A 20,469-nucleotide genomic window follows, 5' to 3' on the forward strand; every position below is an offset into this window, starting at 1 on the left:
TGGTTTTAATTTGCATTTTGCTAATGACTAATAATATCGAGTATTTTTTCATATGCTATTTGTCATCCATATATCCTTTTTGGTGAAGTGTCTTTTCAAAACTTTTTGCTCATTTTTAATTGGATCATATTGTTGAGCGTGGAAAGTACTTTATATATTGTGGGTACAAATCATTTGTCAAATGAGTGATTTGCAACTATTTTCTCTCAGTCTGTAGCTCATCTTTTCATTCTCTTAATAGTGACTTTCACAGAGCAAATGCTTTGCATTTTAATGAAGCTCACTTTATCAACTTCTTACATGGAGTACGCTTTTGATGTCATATCTAAGAATTCTCTAACACAGAGTTGAAAAGATTTTCGCCTATCTTCTAAAACTTTTATAGATTTGTGTTTACCTTTGGGTTTATAATCCCTGTTGAGTTATTTTTTGTATAAGGTGTGAGGTATTGGTCAGGGTGTTTTTGGGGGGAGAGGAGGGGCATTTGGATGTCTAATTGTTCCAGCACCACTTGATGAAAAGACTAATTTATCCCCATTAAACAATTTGTTTTTTACAAGAAAGAATATGATTCTCCCTGGCTGTAGACTCATCCGTCATCCAACACAAAGGGAGACAGATCCTCATATCCTTGGGCTCAGAGGTGACCGAGAACTTCCAGTTTGCTCAGGAGGGGACTCCCATGGTGTACTTGAATCACCATAGAAACCAAACATTTTTTCTGCTCCATCGCTGGGATTTCTAGATGGGAGTTCCTTGACCAGCTTTTTTTTCTTTTTTTCTTTCTCAAACTTTTTTTAATTAGAGAAGTTGTGGGTTTACAGAAAAATCATGCATAAAATACAGGACTCCCAAGTATCTCCCATGGTTTAACTCACGGTTCACTACTTGTGTTGTACAGTTCCATGAATTTTTAAAAAAAATTTATTCTAGCAACATATACATGACCTAAAATTTCCCTTTGTAACCATATTCAAATATACAATTTAGTGGTGTTAATTACATTCGCTGTGCTGTCATCACCACCATCTATTACCAGAACTTCAAAACTTTTCCATCACCCCAAATAGCATCTTTACATTTTAAGCATTAACTTCCTCTTCCTGTCCACTGGTAACCTGTATTCTAGATTCTGACTCTTTGAGTTTGCTTTTTCTAATCATTTCATACCAGTGAGATCATACAATATTTGTTCTTTTATGTCTGGCTTATTTCACTCAACATGATGTCTTCATGGTTCATCCAGGTTGTTGTTGCATGTATCAAGTCTTCATTCCTTTTTATGACTGAGTAATATTCCATTGTATGTATATACCACATTTTGTTTATCCATTCATCAGTTGATGGACACTTGGATTGCTTCCATCATTTGGCAATTGTAAATAATGCCATCATGAATACCAGTTTATAAATATCTGTTTGAGTCCCTGCTTTCAATTCTTTGGGGTATATATTTAGAAGTGGGACTTGCCCAGCTTTTTAGGAGAAGTTTTAACTATTCATAGATTCAGAAGTAAATTAATAATTATTTTTTGACAAATTGAACGTATATTAATACTTTAGAATGAGAATGAAGCTTAATGCTCATTGAGTCTAATTCTCTTTTTGTTAAATTACAAAAATGGTACATGCTTGTGATAAAATGTGAGAGCACAGACGTATCATTTAGGCATTGGGATACCGTGGGATACTGGTTCCCCCATCCCCAGTCTCCTTGGGTGGCTTCTCCTCCTCTTTGTGCACTCAGATGTTGGAACGCCCCAGGGCTCCATCCTTGGGTCTCTCTGTCTTTATTCTCCTCACTCCCTGATTCCATGTAACCCTATAACTCAGCATATATTCCCAAGAGTCAAAGTTGTGTCTCAACCCAACCTCTTCCCTAAACTCCAGATTGGCTCATCCAACTGCCTCCTCCACTTGCCCACTTGGATGTCTAATGGCAACTTGTCTAAAACAGAAATCTTGGTTTTCCCACCTACACCTGTTCCTCGCCCAGGCCTCCCACCTTTGTAGCACCATCAGTCATCAGATTCAATACTCTTTCCCTCAGACCCAGCATTCAGTCCTGACACAAGTTCTCTCAACTCAACTGCAAAATATACCCTGATCTGACCACTTCTCGTTATCCTGGCTGCTACTTCTCTGCTCTAGATTATTGCCTGCCACCCAACTGGTTTCTTGGCTTCCATACTCGGTTTTCAGGTCAGAGCTCCACATGGCAGCCAGAGAGGTCTTAAAAACATAAACCACATCATCCCCTTCCTCGGTTCAAAACCCTCAGTGGCCTTCTGATACATTCGGAATAAAGCCCAAATGACACGTGACCTTCCAGGATGTGGTCCCAGCAGATGTCTCCCCATTTTTATCCCCCGTGACTCCCCGCTTGCTCATTCTGCCCGGACACCCCAGGCATTTTGCTCTTCTTTGAACGTAGGCTTGCTCCCACCTTAGCTCTTTGCGGGTGCTGATTGCTCAGCCTGGAGTGCTTTCCCTCCGCATCTCCTCCAGGCTCTCCTTTTGCTGGGGTCAGTTATCTGCTGAAACGTCACCCTTACCTAAAGGCCTCCTTGACAACCCCCAACCACCTCCATCATCACACTGCTGTGTTTTTCTTCATGGATTTATCGCTACCTGTCATTTACTATATATTCATTTGCTGTCTGCCTCCCCTGCTGAAATGGAAGCCCCAGGAAGGCGCGTCTTTGTCTTATTCTCTCGTATACCCCCAGCTTCCAGAACATTGTGGCCCATAACAGGTGCTCAATGCGTATTAGTGGCAGGCTTGAATACGTGATTAGAGAAATAAGTGGAGGTGCCTTTTCACCCCGTTTCACCTCCAGCCCTTCCCCAGAGTTATCGCTGTTAATAATTTGGTGACTATCTATCTAGACTTTTTTAATGCATTTTACAGACACACACAGAGATTTTTTTCATGATAATGTAGATTGTTCTACACCTTACTTTACTCTCTTAGTGATATATTTTAGGGTGTTTCCCATATTCATTTATATACACACACACACATATACATGCACACAAACATATATCTCAGTTTATAGGTAGGTGGATAGATGGTTCTTTTCAATAATTAAATAGTAGTGCATACTATGGCTATACCCTAATTTATTTAATCATTTTCCTTTTTCCAGCTTATAAACAAGGTTGCAGTGAATATGCTTGTACTTAAATCTTTGTGCACAAGGCAGATAGGTCTCAAATTGTGGAATTGTTGCTTGGTCAGTAATTCTTAATGACTGTACTGCTTAATTTTTCCTTCTAAAAGATTATACTATTCTACACTCCCACCTACAGGCAATGAGTGCATATTTTCCCATATCCTTGCCAATACTAGATATTACCACACTTTCAATTTTTTCCCCAATGTTAGGCAGAAAAATGTTTAACTTTTTTACAAAAGGGGATACTGAAACCCCAATGATTACAAACCTTACTTTTTGGTAGGTAATTAGCCAATTCCTATGTTACTAAGTTTTTCAGTTTCTAGATTATAAATTTAGAATTCTCTAGATTGTGAAATAAAGAAATAGCAGGATTAGAGTGATTGGAGATGAGAAATAACTTGTCCCTGTATGAAAAGCTTTGAGAGACTTCTCTTCAGGAAGTATTTTATGTTGTCTCCTGGGAGATCCAAAACCACAAGCCCAGGTGTCCTAATTTTCTTGCTATAAAATTTCATTCCCAGGTGATTTTTTAAAAAGAATCTACAACACAAAACCTCAAGTATTAGAGTTGGCTGGAGGGTCCATGGAAGTAGTAGTACTTGATGATTTATTGTCATTTAACAACTCTGTGGTTTCCGCTGGGTCTTGCTGGAAGTACATTCCCAGAACAAGAGTCCTTATCTGTTTTAATAATTATGGTTGGGGCCCAACACAGAGGCAAGGGAATGAATAAGGAGAGAAATGCCAACCCAGAGAGGAGAGAAGGAGCCCAGGTAGGTCCTCAGCAGACCCAGCGTGGATGTTGGTTGGCTCCAGTGCTTGCCTTTTCCCTTGGAGTGAGGTGTCAGGGCTGGACTGAGTCCCAGAATCCTCTCTGTTTTCAGTAGATATCTAATCTAATGATGGTGTTGGGATGAGAGGTATGTGTGTGACCCCAGTACGGTAGAGTTTGAAGAGTTTTTTGACATTGTCTGCTCTTACTGTACAGATGACAAAACTAAGGCTCAGAGAGAGAAAATGATTTACTTGGGTAATTATCAAGACTTTTAAAAACTTTTTATTTGAAATAATTTCAAACTTATGGGCCAGTTGCAAAAATAATACAAAACCCAGACAGAGAACTCCAGCATACCCCCTGCTCAGATACTCAGATCTACCAACTTTTTACATTTTGCCACATTTGCAAATCGTTCTATCTGCCCACCTATCTGTCCACCCGTCCATCTGTCTGTCCATCCATTAGCCCATCAGTCCATTTGTCTGTCTGTACATCCATCCATCCATTCAGCTATCCATCTACCTATCATTTACTGTCTGTCTATCTCTTTCTTGCTCTCTCTATCCCTCTATCATCTATCATCTATGTATCTATGTATCTATCATCTATTTATGTATCTATCTTCTATCTGTCACCTATGTATCTATTATCTATCTATCTATCTTCTAAACATTTGAGAGTAATTTGTATATATCATGTTCCTTGAACACTTAATACTTCCATGTATATTTTGTAAGAACAAGGATATTCCCTTATGTAACCACCTCAAGTGCAGTTAGCATGTTCAAGAAATTTAACATTGATAGAAACTTACAGTCTATATTCCAATTTTTTCATATATCCTAATAGTGTCCCTTTGGGCATTTTCTCCTCTATTATGGTCATGACATTTTAAACCTGATTCCATTGAATAACAAAAAGAAAGAGTTCTTTTACTTGAACTTTAAAGACAAAGTTTTCTTGGACAGAAAAGTACTCTCGCCTTGAAATTCCTAAAGCAGCGATGGCAGGTGTGGATTCAGTCTCCACCCCCTTGCCCATGGCAGACATTGTTAGCCTCATTCTTCATAGTTGCTCATTCCTCAGTCAAGCTCTGACCCAGCCTCAGAATCCTCCTTGACACAGAGCTGCGGGCAGCCAGTGATAATTTATCTGCATTTGCATGTGAAACACAATTTGTTTGTCCTTCTCTTCTAAATGATGTGTCTGTGTGATTCATGATGTGGTGATAAAAGCCCTGGACTTCAAACCAGAAGAACTTGAATCTGAATCTGCTCTGTCCTAGCTCCGTCATCTGAGGCAAGTCACTTAACCTCTGGGACTGTTTCCTCGTCTCTGAAATGAGGGGGTTGAATTAATTATCCTTAGGCATCCATCCAGTGCCGAAAAATGTTGTGATTTAGGGTTATAGGTAGTCTCAGGAGGAATTCAGAGATATGGGCAGGAATTTTTATAAAAACCATCAGTGGTGCTCAGGAAGTTTTCATATTAAAACTTCATTCTGGATTTCTTCAGTATCTGTGTCTAGTTTTCACTGGTCACTTTTTTTCCATCTTCTCAGTCCCATTGACCCACATCCTTGAAACCAGAATTTAGGGGTTCCAAGAAAGAGAGTGGTGGGGGAAAGTCATTTACAACCAGAGGAATTACACGAACCTCTTCCAGGCCAAGGGGACGGTGTTCTCGCAGACCAGGCTGTGCAGACTGGCGTGCTCCCTGAGTTGCTTTTTCTCCCCGCCCTCCATCTGCCCTCACCACCAGGGGTCCCCGCTTTCCCACGAGTTCCACGCCCTCCGCTGACCCGCGTCCCTGCTTGTCTTCCAGGGCCCCCTTCCCTCCGGGCGTATCCTCTCCTCTCGGTGATCACCCGGCAGCCCACCGTCCTCTCCCACCTGGTCCCTGCCTCCCCGGGGATCGCCCAGGCCCTGTCCCGCCACCCGGGGGCGGAGGCGGCTCCCGGGGAGGCCGTGGGCAACGAGGGCCTCGCCAGCAGCGAGTCGGAGACGGAGCAGCCGGCGCCGCGGCAGAAGAAACCCCGTCGCAGTCGGACCATCTTCACCGAGCTGCAGCTCATGGGCCTGGAGAAGAAATTCCAGAAGCAGAAGTACCTGTCCACTCCAGACAGGTGAGGAAACGGGAGCGGGGCGAAGGCTCGCCGCAGTTAAGGCCCACGAGGAGGGGGATCTCCCTTTGCTCCCAGGGTGCGGAAAATGAGCCTTGACAGCTGCAGTAGAGAGTCAGGACACCACCGTGGGAAGCTGTTCCTTGGCTCCGGTTGTCCCAGCCCCACGTGAATTCATCACACTTAGCCCCCAAGTTCCTGCCTGTTACTGAATCTGTGAGGGTCACCCTGTCCCCATATTTTGACTCATGTGCTGGTGAAGTTCAGCAAATGGTTGCCCAGGCTCTCAGCTGGGAAGCAGGTTTGGTTTTTAATGCCATGTGCACTTAGGATCAGATGCAGTGGACTAAATCTGGAATTGTGATCCATGATCTTAATATTATCCCCGCCCTCTAACTCCCAGCTGTCCCAGTGCACACCAGCCTGGCTCTTGTTTGGAAACGGCTAGATTGATCTGGGACTTGTCAGGTGCCATAAGGACTGTGATGGAGAGCAAGTCGAAGCCATTGGCTGAGGCTGATTCAAACCTGGGATGAGCGTCCCTTCTGAGATGTAGACAGAGGAGGTTTGACTCCTGCTCACCTCTGAGACTTTGATAGCACATCCCTTTTCTTTAATTTAGTGTCTTCACCGCACAATATGTCTGTTTGTGTGTCTTACCTTATTCCTTCAAGCTGACTCTGGAGAATGATGAGCTAATGCATAGGCCTGTTTATTGGGTCCTCATTTCTCTTTCTTCTTTCTCACACTGCCTTGTCCCTATCAGGTTTGACCCAGGGCTATCAAAGAGTCAGCAGGAAAAAAATTAAGGAAATGAAACTCACTTGTACCTGTTAAGCTTTTTATGAGTGTTTCTGATTAAACTTTAGTGAGAGGAGTCTAAACATCACGGACTGGAAGGGAATTTGTCCACAGATTTAATTTATCAAGTGAGGGTCTTCTGTGTGCCAGGCACTTTGGCAGGGATTAAGGGACCAGAAAGTAGTGGTTTAGAGTTCTGCTCTAAAGAAGATTGTGTGAGAAGCCAATGACCACCACCAACTGCAGTAGAGTGAGCTGGGTGCTGGTGGTGGTGTGTTCCGGGAAGCTCTAGCACAAGGATAGAGCTAAGAGTGTCCAAAGGGGTTAGGGAAGGCTTCTCAGAGAAGGTCCCATTTAAAAAGAGCTTCAGTTCCTAGAGGAAACAGGCATTCCCCATGGAAAGGTACAGAAGCACATCTAGCTGGGCAGGTTCAGGGAACTACACATTGTCAGCCCATCTTTAGCTTGAGGCCTGGATGGGGAAGTGGGTAAATGAACTGAGAAGATGGAATGGTCCCAGTTTGGGAGGGACCTTGTATGCTTGGCTAAAGAATATGGGTTTTGTTGTTTAGGCAAATCAGCAGCCATTAGGAGCAGGAAGTGACATGACCGATTAGTATAGTCACTTTGGTGGTACCATAAATGATTAATTATAGAGGGAGGAGATGGAGCAGGGAGAAGAGCTAGGAGAGAATCCAGTGTAGTTACTGGCCCGAATTATGGGAATGACTGTGGGAATAGAGAGGCGAGAATAGCTTGGGGAGCAGTTTTGAAGATGGAATGGACAGAGTTGACATAGGAGTTAGGAAGAGAGAAGAGAGTGGAGGATTCTGTGGTCCCTGGTTTGGGCAACCAGCTCCCTAAGAGCTACCATTAACCGAAGGTGGAATGCAAAGGACAGAGTGGACAGAGAGTTCTGTTTTGGACGTGTTGTCTTTGGGGTACCTTCAATGGGACAAAGGAGATAGGACTGTGAAGATGGGATTAAATAAATGGGGTTCCCCAGGAACTAAGTAGCCACTTTTATGCCTCCAACATGTAACTGAGAACCTACTGTACTTTTGCAACCAGGTGGAGTGGGCACTCTTCTTTATGAATTGCTTGGTCCTACAAATAATGCACGTCTACACAGTGGGTAACATTTCAGGCTTACTTTTTTAAAAGTCAGAGAAATTTTTTACAGAAATGTTATTCCTAAGAAACCTTCCACAGCTCCTGAATACCTGCCCAGGCACCCCCACCAGCACCCCCAATCCCACCCCCAGGTCACCTCTGCAACACTGACTCACCTGCCCGGGGAGGAGAACACCACTTGGCTGGCATCGAAGCTGCCGCCTCAACCCGCCCTCTCACATGTTTCTCACCTCTGTACGTGACCAGGGTCATGAGCACTCCCTCTTCCCTCCTCCCTCAGCCCTCTCCCTCTCCTTCTTTGTTTGTTTCTCTGGTTTCCTAGTTGATCCATTTAAGCGAATATGCAGGGAAGTGAGAATTGGTAACAGTGGCAGGTAATGAGAGAAAGCTGATGACAGTGAAGTCTGTTTCTGTAGCCAGAGTGAGTCAAGGATGCATTTTTCCCAAGTGAGCTAACACCATTTGCTAACACTGTGAACTGAACCTTCCATTGACTAATGCACCTGATGACCTCAGACGACTCGGGTTGGGAAAAGCAGGCAGGCTCTGGGAGAAGTCCTATGTCCAAGGAGGCCCGGGAGACCAGAAGTCTGTGGTATTGCCATTAGTGGGAAGAGCTAAGTATTATTGGCATAGGGAATTTATTAGCTTCAGTCTATTAAACACTTGCAAAAAAACCTGCCAGCTTCCCATAGACTTTCCACAGGGATGGCTAGATGGTTGTGAAGGCAGATTTAAGACAAGTTTGGAAGCCCCTTAAAGGAAGACTGCTTTTATTACTGGAGTTTTAAATTGTGCTCTTTGGTTTGAGTAGAGGGATTGAGCAGCTGTTCCTGGGGTGCCAAGAGTCAGCCTCTGGAATCTTTTTGCTGGTACCCATTGGTGTTCCTGATGGTTAGATAGATGTTGTCCATCACTCCTCAGATGGAGAAAGTTGCAGGTGAAGAACTTACACCCCAGAGTCCACATGACTCAGACTTGTGTGAGATAATGGACCTTAGAGCCACAAATTGTCATCCTCAGAAAGCTGGGAACCTACAGAAAGGTGTCACCACTGCCCAAGCTGTGTCAAGGGTGGCCATTCCAAGTTGCTGCTTAAGAAGGCCACATTGCTTCAGTGACCAGGGCTGGAATTGCAGGGAGGCAGCTAATGCTGAGTCAAGGAGGTGTCTTTCCAGTGTGGGTGCTGAGGTAGATCTGGGGTTCTTATAGAGCAGTGGTCTCCAGTCTTGACGGCTGATGTTGCATGTGTGGCTAATAACTTCCCTTTCTCACTCCATATGCTCCTCTTGGGGGTTTGCTTCTCCCTGTCAGTTGTATCCCTGTCTTCTCTCCACCAGGTTTCCCTTGGACAGATCTAACTTGTACAAAAATATGGTAGATGGAGTGAGCCCCTACACAGTAGGCAGCATAGAACTCAGACAAATGTGGATTTGAACCCCACTTTAGCCCTTAGTCTATGGTCAGATACCACGAGTCAGCACACTTTTTCTGGAAAGGGCCAGAGAATAACTATTTTAGGGTTTGTAGGCCATATGATCTCTTCTGCAACTGCTCAGTTCCACTGGTGTAGTGTGAAAGCAGCTATAGACCAAGACATAAACAAATGGTGTGTCTGTCTTTGTTTCAATAAAACTTTATTTACAAAACCAGGCAGTGGGCAGGATTTGGTCCATGGTTTGCTGAGACATCCTAATCTCACAGTGTCTCAGATTTCTTATCCGTACAATGGAATAATTATACCCCTTGCCAACACTGTGAAAGGAATGAACGTAGTAGCACACACCAGGGGCTTGCCATGTGGCCTGAGACCCTGTCTCTTGCAGTGTTGTTGGAATCATCTCCAACCGCACGCTTCCCAGGAATACCTGGCTCTCAGGACTTGTCAGAAGACTGCAGATAAATGCAGAACCAAGCTTAGCATTGGAATGAAAAGCAGGAGGGGCTACAGATTTAATGTCTCTTTTGGAACCTGGTATTGTAACAATTTAGGGCAGTGACAGTAAATGACTCCATCAATCCAAATGTGTTTTTGAGTTCTTGTTCTGGATTTAGCTATGTGATGGTCCCTTTAGTGGGTGTGAAAGAAGGGGAAGATGTACTCTGCCCCTGTGGCTTAGTGAGGGAGGCAGATTAGAGAACAGTTGGGACTGGGCACTGTCTGGGTGAGTGTGCCCTGTGGGAGGGGTGTCTGGGAGACAGATCTGGGTGAGCTGTGGGAGTTCTGGATGCTTACGCACAGGAGGTGGAACTTGAACTGGATCTGGAGGGATTAGGAAGGTTTTGATAAGGAAAATATAGCTTTCCGTTTTATTTTCAGCTTGCACTTTAGGTCGGAGTCCTCATTCTGTACAGATCAGAAAGAAGAACTTTGTAATGAAGGTTCAGAAGTCCTTTCTAAAAAGGATTAGATCGTGAATGGGATGAGGATTGTCCCAAGTGTTCGTGGGGCTTTCTCACTTTCCCAGAGTTTCATCCATGGGGATTTTGGAAGGAAAGGGCGGCCCATTTTGGGAAGGGTTGGTTTATTGAGGAAGGTCCAAGCATTGATGGCCAGTGACTGGAGCTGGCCAACAGGACGCCATCTCTGACTGCTCTTTCTCTGCCTTTTCCCTCCTTCCTTTGTATCTCCTGCCTCCCAGATTGGATTTGGCTCAGTCTCTGGGACTCACCCAACTGCAGGTGAAGACTTGGTATCAGAATCGCAGAATGAAATGGAAGAAAATGGTAAGAAAGAAGAGAGTGAGTCTAACTGTGTTTCTAGCATGACGGGGAAAATTCTGACCACAGGGCTGGAGGGAAAGCACAGATCCGAGGGCCTTTTACGATGCTGGCTGGGAGGGAGGCTGTTGCAACTGTAAGAGAAGCTGTTCTTCCCGACCTGGATTTCCAAACCAGAAGAATATTCTTTTTCATGACCTCCTTAGAAATAAAAAGCTTCTCAGTTGCTAGTTTGAACCCCACCTGCTCGCTTTTTCAGAGAGCTCCCTCCTCCCTCCCACCATATAGCTAAGAATAGAATTCAGCACTCTGAAGGGGGAACGATAATCTAATAAGAACAGATAAGTTATGGAGAGTAATTTTAATGTTATGGGAATGCTCAGGAATGGCTATGGTGTGTTAATTTTTGGGGGGTATGGTAGGAACATGTTGGAAGCAATGTAGTTAATTTAGGTTATTTGTTTTTCTTATTCCTTTGTTTTGGTTTTGTTTGAAATATAGTTTTTTCATTGTTTTTTAATTTTTTGAGAAAGTAAAAAAAAAAAAGAATTCAGCACTCTTTGTTTATAAGGACAGATCCTGCACACCTCTTCTTTTAGCTGGGCACCCTCTCATGCAAGATTCTTGAACTTTAATGGGCATCAGAGTCACCCGAGTGGCAGGTTAAGATGCAGAACTATAGGTGCCATCCCAGGATTGAAATAGAGCTGGGAATATGCATGTTGACAGCAAGTACCTCAGATTAATCTGGTGCAAATGGTGTCAAGACTACAGTTTCAAGGGATACTGCTCCCGTGCCTAATTAATGAACCTTTCCGTCTTTGACTTTTAAGTGTATTTATTAGAATAAACATCTCTACATAAACATCTCTACATTTTGTGAGTAAGAATTTCATGCAAGTTTGTCCCGCTCCCTTTTTTTAATTAAATCACTTTTAAATGCAATTATTCTGAAATCATTGAACATTTCATTTCTTAGTTTTGTCACCCACAAGGGACAAGACCAAAGCCCAGAGGAAAGATGAGGGGCAGGAAAGGGGGTGGGAAACCTGCTGTTTTTTTTAGCACCCAGATGCTGCCCTGTTCTCTCCGGGGAGCCTTTCTAACAACCTCACTCCATGTGACTGGCCCCTTCTCCTCTCCCACCCACCAGAGTTCCATGTCTGGATGACATTCTCATTTGCTAAACCATCTGGTCAAGAGCTGTAGTACGAGGTGTTTCAAGGGCTGGAGTAGGATGTTTTCATAATAATCAAATAACAGTTTTCAGGGGGAAAAAAAGTTAATGAATGGATATTTTCTCAACTTTGTGTTTTTGTCCGATCGTTTTTTTTTCCCAAAATTTTCAGTTCTTGCCATGTTTTACTATTCCTTGCTACGATGAGAAAGAAAACAAAAGAAATAAACTGCAACTAAATATAAATGGAGAAAAAAATTTGGAGAAAAATGTCAACAAGCAGCATTTGTTATTTATGTGCCAGAAAGGAGCCCTGAAAAAATCTTGTGATTTCCTCTGGGAGGACCTGCTCCCTGAGATGGAAGCGTGTTCAAATGGAGGTGACTTGGCTCATAGAGCACACGTGGCATGCAGCGGAGATGCCCATTGCGTGTGCTAACACACACACACTGCATGAATCAACAAATACACATCGAGTGCCTCTTATGAACCAAGCCCTACCCTACGTCACAGGAAGGAAAGAAATAACATATAATCCCTGCCTTCATGGAATTCATGATTTAGTTGGAAAAACAAGGCACAGGAAGGAGATAGCTAGGGAGTGTGTTGGAATTGAATGCTGGGTTGTTTATTATACATTCATTAATCCTGTAAGAATTCAGAGGCGAGATGACGGGGAAGGTGGCAAGGAGAAATCGAAGTTGAAGAATGAAGGGGATGCAGTTAAATATATGCCCACTCGAGAAACTATAGAATGCTAAGATGTACATGAAGCCTTTTGGGGTACCCATCTCTAAAAGGAACCGACTTGTGTTCCCTGGCCTGCACCTCCCCGGCTGATTTTGGGCAAGTCCTTTCATTGCTTTCTGCGTGAGTTTAACCACCCACCTCCTTCCTCATCAATCCTCATCATCAAAATCAGTGTCTTCTGAGTAGCAGGGGCATTGTTTCAGTCGGTTATCAGTGATCTCTTCATGAGTCGGATGATTAACGAATTAACAGCCTGCCATCGCTGCTGGCTCTGCCGGGTATCTGCGGAGTGACGCAGTGCCTTCGCCTCCAGCGTCACTTGCTTTTACCAGCTGCTGCGCTGCCAGCACAACTGTGGGCCGCTTATCGATGGTTATCAAGGCTACGTCGGACAAAATGGAAGTCACTCAGCAGATGCACCTCGGAGAGAACTCCACAGGCCATCCAAATTCGGGTCCCTTTGGGCTACAGGAGTACCCAGCCTTCAGTGCACTTTAGCAACCATTCATTGAATACTTACTTTCACCAGGCAGTGGAGATACAGAGATCAGACATGAACCTGTCCAAAAGGCGCTCAGTGACATGTGAGAAAGCCAAGTCTTTCCAGGGCAATGGCTGGGGGATTTACAAGATACAGAACCAGTATAGGAAGAAGGAGGGCTTCACGGAGGAGGTGACACCTAAATTGGCTTTAGAGGATGCCTAGAAATTTGCCAAGTGATGGTGGGAAGGGACTGCAGGCAGAAGGATTGATATGGAAGTACATGGGGGGAGTTAGAGGACTTCAGAATTCGCTGGAGCTAAAATGTGAGCAAGGTAATTCAGTCATAGCTCTAAATTCCGGCTCCCTCCAAACAGCAGTGTTGCTGGTAAAATTCTTTCAAGGCTATCTCTCAGGGTATTGGGGAGGAAAACAAAAAGATAATTGGGTAGTAAAGATGTCTTGAGGCTAGTAACCTAATTGGCTGGAAAAAGATTAACACTTGATTCTCAGAGTTACTCACGCAGCTTGCAAGGGCACCGCTGCCAAAACCGAGATGCCATCTCGGGCTAGTTTTTACTGGTCAGTGTTTGTAACCTATAGCGGGGTGGGTAAATTTAATCTTGCATGTTAGTCGGGACTCACCCTCCCATCCATTTCTGTTGGCTTTAGTTCTGGTAGGATCCATGTTGCTTGGCAACAAGCTGCAAGTGCTTGATTGTCCAGTGGCTCTTTCAGCTCTGAAACGGATTTCTCTCCTCTTAGAGGGTCCAAATGGACAGCGTCGATCATCCCCAGTTCCAGGACCCGGTGGGCCTCACACCAGACACCATAATTATCTTTCGCACTGAAAGTCTTCAGATGGTCAACAATTCCATGAAATTGCCACCAGTTGCTCGCTGCGTAATCTTGGGCAGGTTACGTAACCTCTGTGTATGTGTTTCCTCATCTGTAAAATGCATAATATTCTCTGTAAGACAGTGCAGTGCCTGCCACCTGGTATGCAGCCAAGAAACTTTTAGCTGCTCTTCTTTTTATTATCATTGTTATTGTTGTTATTCTTTACCGGTCCACAAAATTCACATTTCTAGAGAAACCAAACTTTTGGAGGCCAGGAGAGATGAGCTGAATGTGGATTCGACAGATCTCTGGGACTCTGAGCTTTCCTTTGGGTTAAGAACATTCCTGGATGTTTCTCCTTTCTTGTTTATTAGAGTTCCTGTTTACCCAGCCCCCATCCTTCTCCCACGCAGAGCCCGACATTGGGGCCATGCTTAAGGCGGAGTGGATTGATTGATGCTCAGGCCAAGGAAGGCTGGGAGGAGATACATGCCAGAGAATCCGAACTCGTTTCTCTGCTCCGCAGAAAGAGTCGACAGTGTTAAGGCCCTGCCGTTCTGCAGGCCTGTGGACAGAGACCAAGAAAAAGGAGCAAGGGGGCCCCAGTGAATGAGTCCACTCTCGGGTCTGCTGGGGGCCTGGGTAATTGCAAATAAACGCTGTCAGCAGAAATAGCAGTGGCACATTTTACATGTGCTTCACACACTATGCACAATGAAATTCTTACCAGGTGAGAAGAGGGTTAGGTTTGGTCAGGAGTTTGGTGCCCGTGGCTTGCTCGTCTGAACAGGAGGCAGGTCAGAGGCCCTTCCCTCTGCTGACACTCGGCTCTCTAGTTAAATTGCAGCCCCACCGCCCACCCCCCAAATTTCATCTCAGCCCCTCAGCAAGGGAGCAGAAGGCCTTGTCCTCAGGTGGTCAGGCAGCAATGGATGAGTTTTGAGAAGGCCTGCCACCAAGAGGCAGAGATGGCTCTTAAAAGTAGGTGGTGAGGATACTGTGAGCCAGTGATTGTATACTTCAGCTGGTTTGTATGGTGTGTGAATTAACTCGATGAAATTGCATTAAAGAAAAAAAAAAGTAGGTGGTCTCCTGGGTGTGAGCAGGTGCATGTGACCTTGTTGCAGGGGTCGTGTGGTCTTTTTGACCAAGGGGACTAAATTGGCTCTAGCAGTAATTGGGGAGGTAGGGTCTAGGCAGGAGGGCGTGTGATTGAGCTGTCCCCGGTGCAGGGCGGTTGTGAGGTAATTTCACATCTCAGATGTGCTGGGAGGCCAGGGGCCAGAGGTCAAATGCTAAAGCAGTCGAGGGGGTAGTTATCTTCTAATTATTGCTTGTGCTGGAATGTTTCCTTCCATTTAGAAAATGGTTTGATTGTTTTGATTCTGTTCATGCTGTAGGAAAACAGCCAGGTGGGGTGTGTCCAAGCCGTGTGGGTGGTGCTCGGTAATTGCCTAGCCTGGACTTTCTTTTGCCAATTAGGTGGCTTCCTTAAACCTGCTGTTTTATAATTTGATTACTGCAAAGGGCAACTTAATTTTGTATAACCTTTCTCGTGGCGAGCGGAGCTGCTTTCAACACGTAAATTCCGTGTTGGCACCTTTGGGTGCTTTCGAAAGCCAGCATGTAGACTGAAATCAAAATCAGATACCGACTTATGTAGAAAGGAGCATAGGGGTGTCTTCTGACGGTATCCATATCCATTAGTTGTTTGGGTGGGAATGCAGGGGCCAAACAGATTCCCAGCTAAAAGGAGGTGTTCACTGAGGGGAGAACTTAATGGTTTTCCTCACACATACATAGAAATGAATTCAAAATGGATGAACAACCAAAATGTAAGCACTCAAGCTATAACACTCATAGAAAAAATATATAAGTAAATCTTCATGACTTGGATCAATACTGACACCAAAAGCCCGAGTGACAAAAGGCAAAATAGATGAATGGGACTTCATCAAAATGAAAAACTTTTGTGCTTCAGGGTACCCCATCAAGAAAGTGAAAAGACAACCCACAGAATGGGAGAAAATATTTGCACATCTTATATCTGATCAGGAACCTGTATCCAGAATATATTTAAAAAACTCTTCCAACTTGATAATAAAACAACAACCCAATTAAAAAATGACTAAAGGATCTGAATAGACATTTTTTTCAAGGAAGTAGTACAAATGGACAGTAAGCACATAAGATGCTAAACATCACTATACAATATGGAAATAGAAATCAAAGCCATAATGAAGTACTACTTCACACCCACAAGGATGACCATAACCAGAAAGATAGACTGTGTTGACAAGGATGTGGAGAATTGGTTGGAATGTAAATGGTACAGCTGCTTTGGAAAACAGTCTGGAAGTTCCTCAAAAAGTTAAACATAGATTTACCATATGACCCAGCATTTCCATTTCTAAGTGGATGCCCAAGAGAATTGAAAACTTGTATATATGCAAAAACTTGTATACAAAAGTTCATAGCAGCATTATTCATAACAGCCAGAAACAACTCAAATATCTATCAACTGATGAAACAGATGAATGGAAAAACAAAATGTAATATTTCCAGGCAATGGAATATTATGCAACAATAAAAAGGAAGAAGGAATGAAGTACTGATACATGCTACAACATGGATGAACCTTGAAAACATTATGCCAAGTGAAAGAAGCCAGAAAAGATCACATATTTTATGACTCCATTCATATGAAATGTCCAGAATAGGCAAATCTAGTAGATTTGTGGTTGCCTAGGGCTAGGGCTGGGACTGGGCGTTGAGGAGAAAGGAGGAGTGACTGCTAAGGAGCTTCCTTTTGGGTGATGAAAACGTTCTAAAATTGCCTTGTGATAGTTGCACAACTCTGTGAATCTGCTGAACACCATTGAATTGTACACTTTAAATGAATGAGGTGTATGACCTGTAAATTGTATCTCAGTGAAGCTCACACTTATGGTTTGAGGCATTACTACGTTCTTTCTTAAAATTCAGCACCTGGAGATCCTCTGCTGCTTTTAAAGGAAAGAGATACAGCTGGCATTTAGCGAGTGCATAGGAAGTTAGTGAGCAGTTAGATGCTTGGAGCCCAGAACAAAGGATAGCTGCAGGATTTGCATTCAAGGAGCTTATCTTTTAAATGGGGACGACAAGATTACGCTAGGTATGTAAGGAGCAAACATATATTCCACCCCTGCGTCCTCCTGCAGCTCTCTCCCTGGCTGCCCAGGAAATCAGCAATGACACCAGAGCCATTGCAAATTAAAATAAAAGTATTTTTAAAATTATGCCCGTCTACCTCATGGGATTCTTACGTGGATCTCAAATTGGGATAATAAACGTGAAGCTACTTTGAAATCTATAAAGGCCGTTTGGGAGGGTTTACTGTTGTTTAGCTCTCTTCGACTCTATGGTAAGGTTATATTGAAAAAGATGGGCTCATGTGCCACACTGGTTGAAGGCCTTCTGTGTGCAGGGCTGAGTGGGGGGAAATAGGCAGCCACAGCAGTCTAAGAATGTGGGGGGGTGCATGTGGCAGAGGGCATTTAACTTAGACCTGGGGAATGAGGGAAGACTTCCTGGAAGAAGTGCTGTCTAAGCTGAGTTAGCCAGGCCAGGAGGCTGGGAAAGCGTATTCGGGGCAGAGGAAATCACGTGTGTACACAATATCCCTACTATGCGCCTCTTAGGGTGCTCGGCAAGCTGGGCAATGCCGTAGATTTATAAGGCTTGGCCTTTTTGTCCAAGGAGTTTATAGCTGCAAAGGGGAGAAAAAGATGCACTTTCATGAAATAGGTAGCGAGTAGTAGCTACCCTTTATTGAGTGTCCTCTAGGTTTCAGAGAGAGTTCCATCCCTTGTATATGCGTAATCTCTGTTGGTCACCCTCACCTTCACCCTGTGAGACAAGGTATTAATATCCCCATTTTAAAGATTGGGAAACTGAGGTTCGGAGTCTTTAAAGGACTTTCCCAAAGACAAAGCTGATAAAGTGACAAAGCTGAAATTTAATCTAATTTTTCTACCGTCAGAGCTAGAACTTACTTTACAATGACATACTATTTCTTTGAACAGTACAAGACTCTATGTTTTACACCACCTTTTCTCTGATTACAGAAATACTTTTTTCTGCAATACTGATAAGTTTTGGAAATTCAGATAATACAAACTTAATTATTCATGATCTTGGCACTGTAAACAAGATAATATCTAGTCTTCTGGCCTCCAAAATTTTGTTATAACTTGTTTTTCGTGCCAAAAATATTAATATTATTTACTGAGTCATTAACTGTTCTCCTATATGATAATTGTAATGGTTATAAGTTATTCTTTCTTTTGTATGTACTATAATTATCCAGTTACATGAGGGCTCTCTCCTTCCCCCCGTTTGTGCTGTCGAAAACTAATATTGTGATGAACATTTTCGCAGATCAAATGATTGTCTAAATCCTTGGAGATTTCTTTGGGCTCAATTTTTAGAAGTGGAATTTCTGTGTTAAAAAGGATATGCACATTGTAAGGCTTTCTATTGAATTCTCAGATTGCCTCTTGAGATTACACCAATTTCACTTCTACCTAGGGTTTGTTCATTTCTCCCCTTGCTACAAATGCTATCTTTTTCCTTTAACTTTGCCAAGTTAATAGTTTAATAGTTTAGTTTTCATTTCTTTGCGTATTGTTGAAGTTGGACTTTTAGGTGTTTATGGTTAAATGCCAAAATATGCACTATGGACCTAAAGTGCCTTGAGTATTTAAAGGATGAAGTGGTCTTGGCAGGCTAGAGTTGCTGGGTTGAGAATACTTTCAGTCAAACCCTGTGACTTCACTGCTGGGAAGGAATTGTCTAGATGCTTGGTGAGGTTTTATCGGGGTGCTGGAAAGTGGAGGGAAGGAGCTGTTTCTTCTGTTTAACGACTGTTTTTCTCCCACGTAGGTTCTTAAAGGAGGACAGGAAGCACCCACAAAACCCAAAGGTCGTCCCAAGAAGAACTCCATCCCCACGTCGGAAGAGATCGAAGCTGAAGAGAAGATGAGCAGCCAGGCTGAGAGCCAGGAGCCCTCTCAGGGACAGGGGGGCCTCTGCGATGCCCAGGAGCCGAAAGCACGCGGGGTCCCCTTAGAGGTGGCCGAGCCCCCAGACCAGCCCCAGGAGTTGCCTCTAGCCTCTTCGGATCCCCCACCATCAAGCTAAGATCAAGCTCGTTGTGGGGAGGGGGAGATTGGGAAGAAGGGAAGAGAGAGAAGGCAGGGAGAACAGGGAGAGGAACACTTCCAAAAGACTTTAAGGAAAAACTTGGAGATGAGAAATCCGTGCGGCTCCCTCCGTCCACGGTTCTCAGTGGTGTGTTCCTCCCAAGCATTGGCTGAACACTTGCTCATGTTGGGCCTTTCTCTTATGAAAGGCTGCTTGTGCCAAGGGATGCCCTTGACTCAGGGAGGCAGCCCCCCGGGTTGGGGAGACGGCCATGGGGCTGGGTACAAGAAGCCTGGCTGTGTTGCAAGCCCCATCCTGGCGCACGGTGGAGCAACACTCTAGCTCTTTCCTCCGCCATCCTCCGGGCAGCCAGCAACGAAAGCAGACGGAGATGGAAGAACTTGGGCAGCGGGCCCAAGATTCTTGATGACCCAGCACTTATTTCTGTAGTTTTTAGAAGAGAATTTAACGTTTTTGGTTTGTTCTGTTTCATTTTGTTTTTTGAAGGGGGTGGTTAGTGAGGGTGGGCAAATAAGAGTTGGGGTAAGGGGATTCTGAGTTGTTAGAGTTGCTTCCAGATAAAGTTTGTGTTTGTTTGAAGACACGTGTGCCTTTGTACCCGTTATAAAGAGGTCAGGTGACCCGAGAAGAGATAAGCCTTGTTTTTCTTGCTTCATTGAGTTGCCATCCCTGACACTGCAATGCAGATATGTTAAGATGACTTTTATTTTTTAATTAAAAATAAACCTTTTAAAAAGTTTGGGTCTTTTGTTTCTTTGGGGAGTCTTGAGTGTGTCCTGTGGAAAGAGAGACCCAGAGAATTAGCCCGGCTCCCTGCACCTTCCTTTCCCTGTCTCTAAAAGAAAAGATTGGGCCAGGCCATTGGTCTCCAAACTGCTCTGCAAAGCAGCGGAAAAAGAGGTGGGGTCCCTGGTGGGGGGTGAGAGGAGCTGAGGAGCTGGGCTTTGCCCACCCCCTCCCACTGGCCTTCTTTACATTCATCCCTGAAGTCTGTTGCTTTAAATCTGGGGCTTCCAATTTTCAAATTTGTTTACTTTTTTGGAAGAGGTAATACATATTTGTGCTTCCAAAGTCAAAACCATCTAAAAAGGAGTTTTGCTTCCACCTGTAATTCCTCCACTCCATTTCCCCCCATCTCATTATAGGTCACTATTTTCATTGGTTTAATTGTTTATTCTTTCAGTGTTTATTTTATTACATATCCATGCAGTTGATGGGATATGCAAATTTAACCAAAGAAGATTTGAGTACTGCTAGGTTTGACATGCTCTGTGATTT

At 43.9% G+C, this 20,469-nt stretch overlaps 1 protein-coding gene across 1 annotated transcript in view; it reads left to right on the forward strand.

Annotated features, from left to right (window-relative positions):
• BARX2 (BARX homeobox 2) overlaps nucleotides 1-19,907 on the forward strand; it is an 82,756-nt gene extending 62,849 nt beyond the window's left edge. Inside the window, exons 2-4 of the mRNA XM_037839679.1 lie at nucleotides 5,785-6,085; nucleotides 10,660-10,744; nucleotides 18,910-19,907. Coding sequence (XP_037695607.1) covers nucleotides 5,785-6,085; nucleotides 10,660-10,744; nucleotides 18,910-19,167 — 644 coding nt within the window. The 3' untranslated portion in view covers nucleotides 19,168-19,907. The remainder of the gene's footprint in view (nucleotides 1-5,784; nucleotides 6,086-10,659; nucleotides 10,745-18,909) is intronic.
• The last annotated feature ends 562 nt before the right edge of the window (nucleotides 19,908-20,469 follow it).

The sequence above is a fragment of the Choloepus didactylus genome, chromosome 6 (genome assembly GCF_015220235.1).
Source record: "Choloepus didactylus isolate mChoDid1 chromosome 6, mChoDid1.pri, whole genome shotgun sequence".
In the NCBI taxonomy this organism is placed as follows: domain Eukaryota; kingdom Metazoa; phylum Chordata; class Mammalia; order Pilosa; family Megalonychidae; genus Choloepus; species Choloepus didactylus.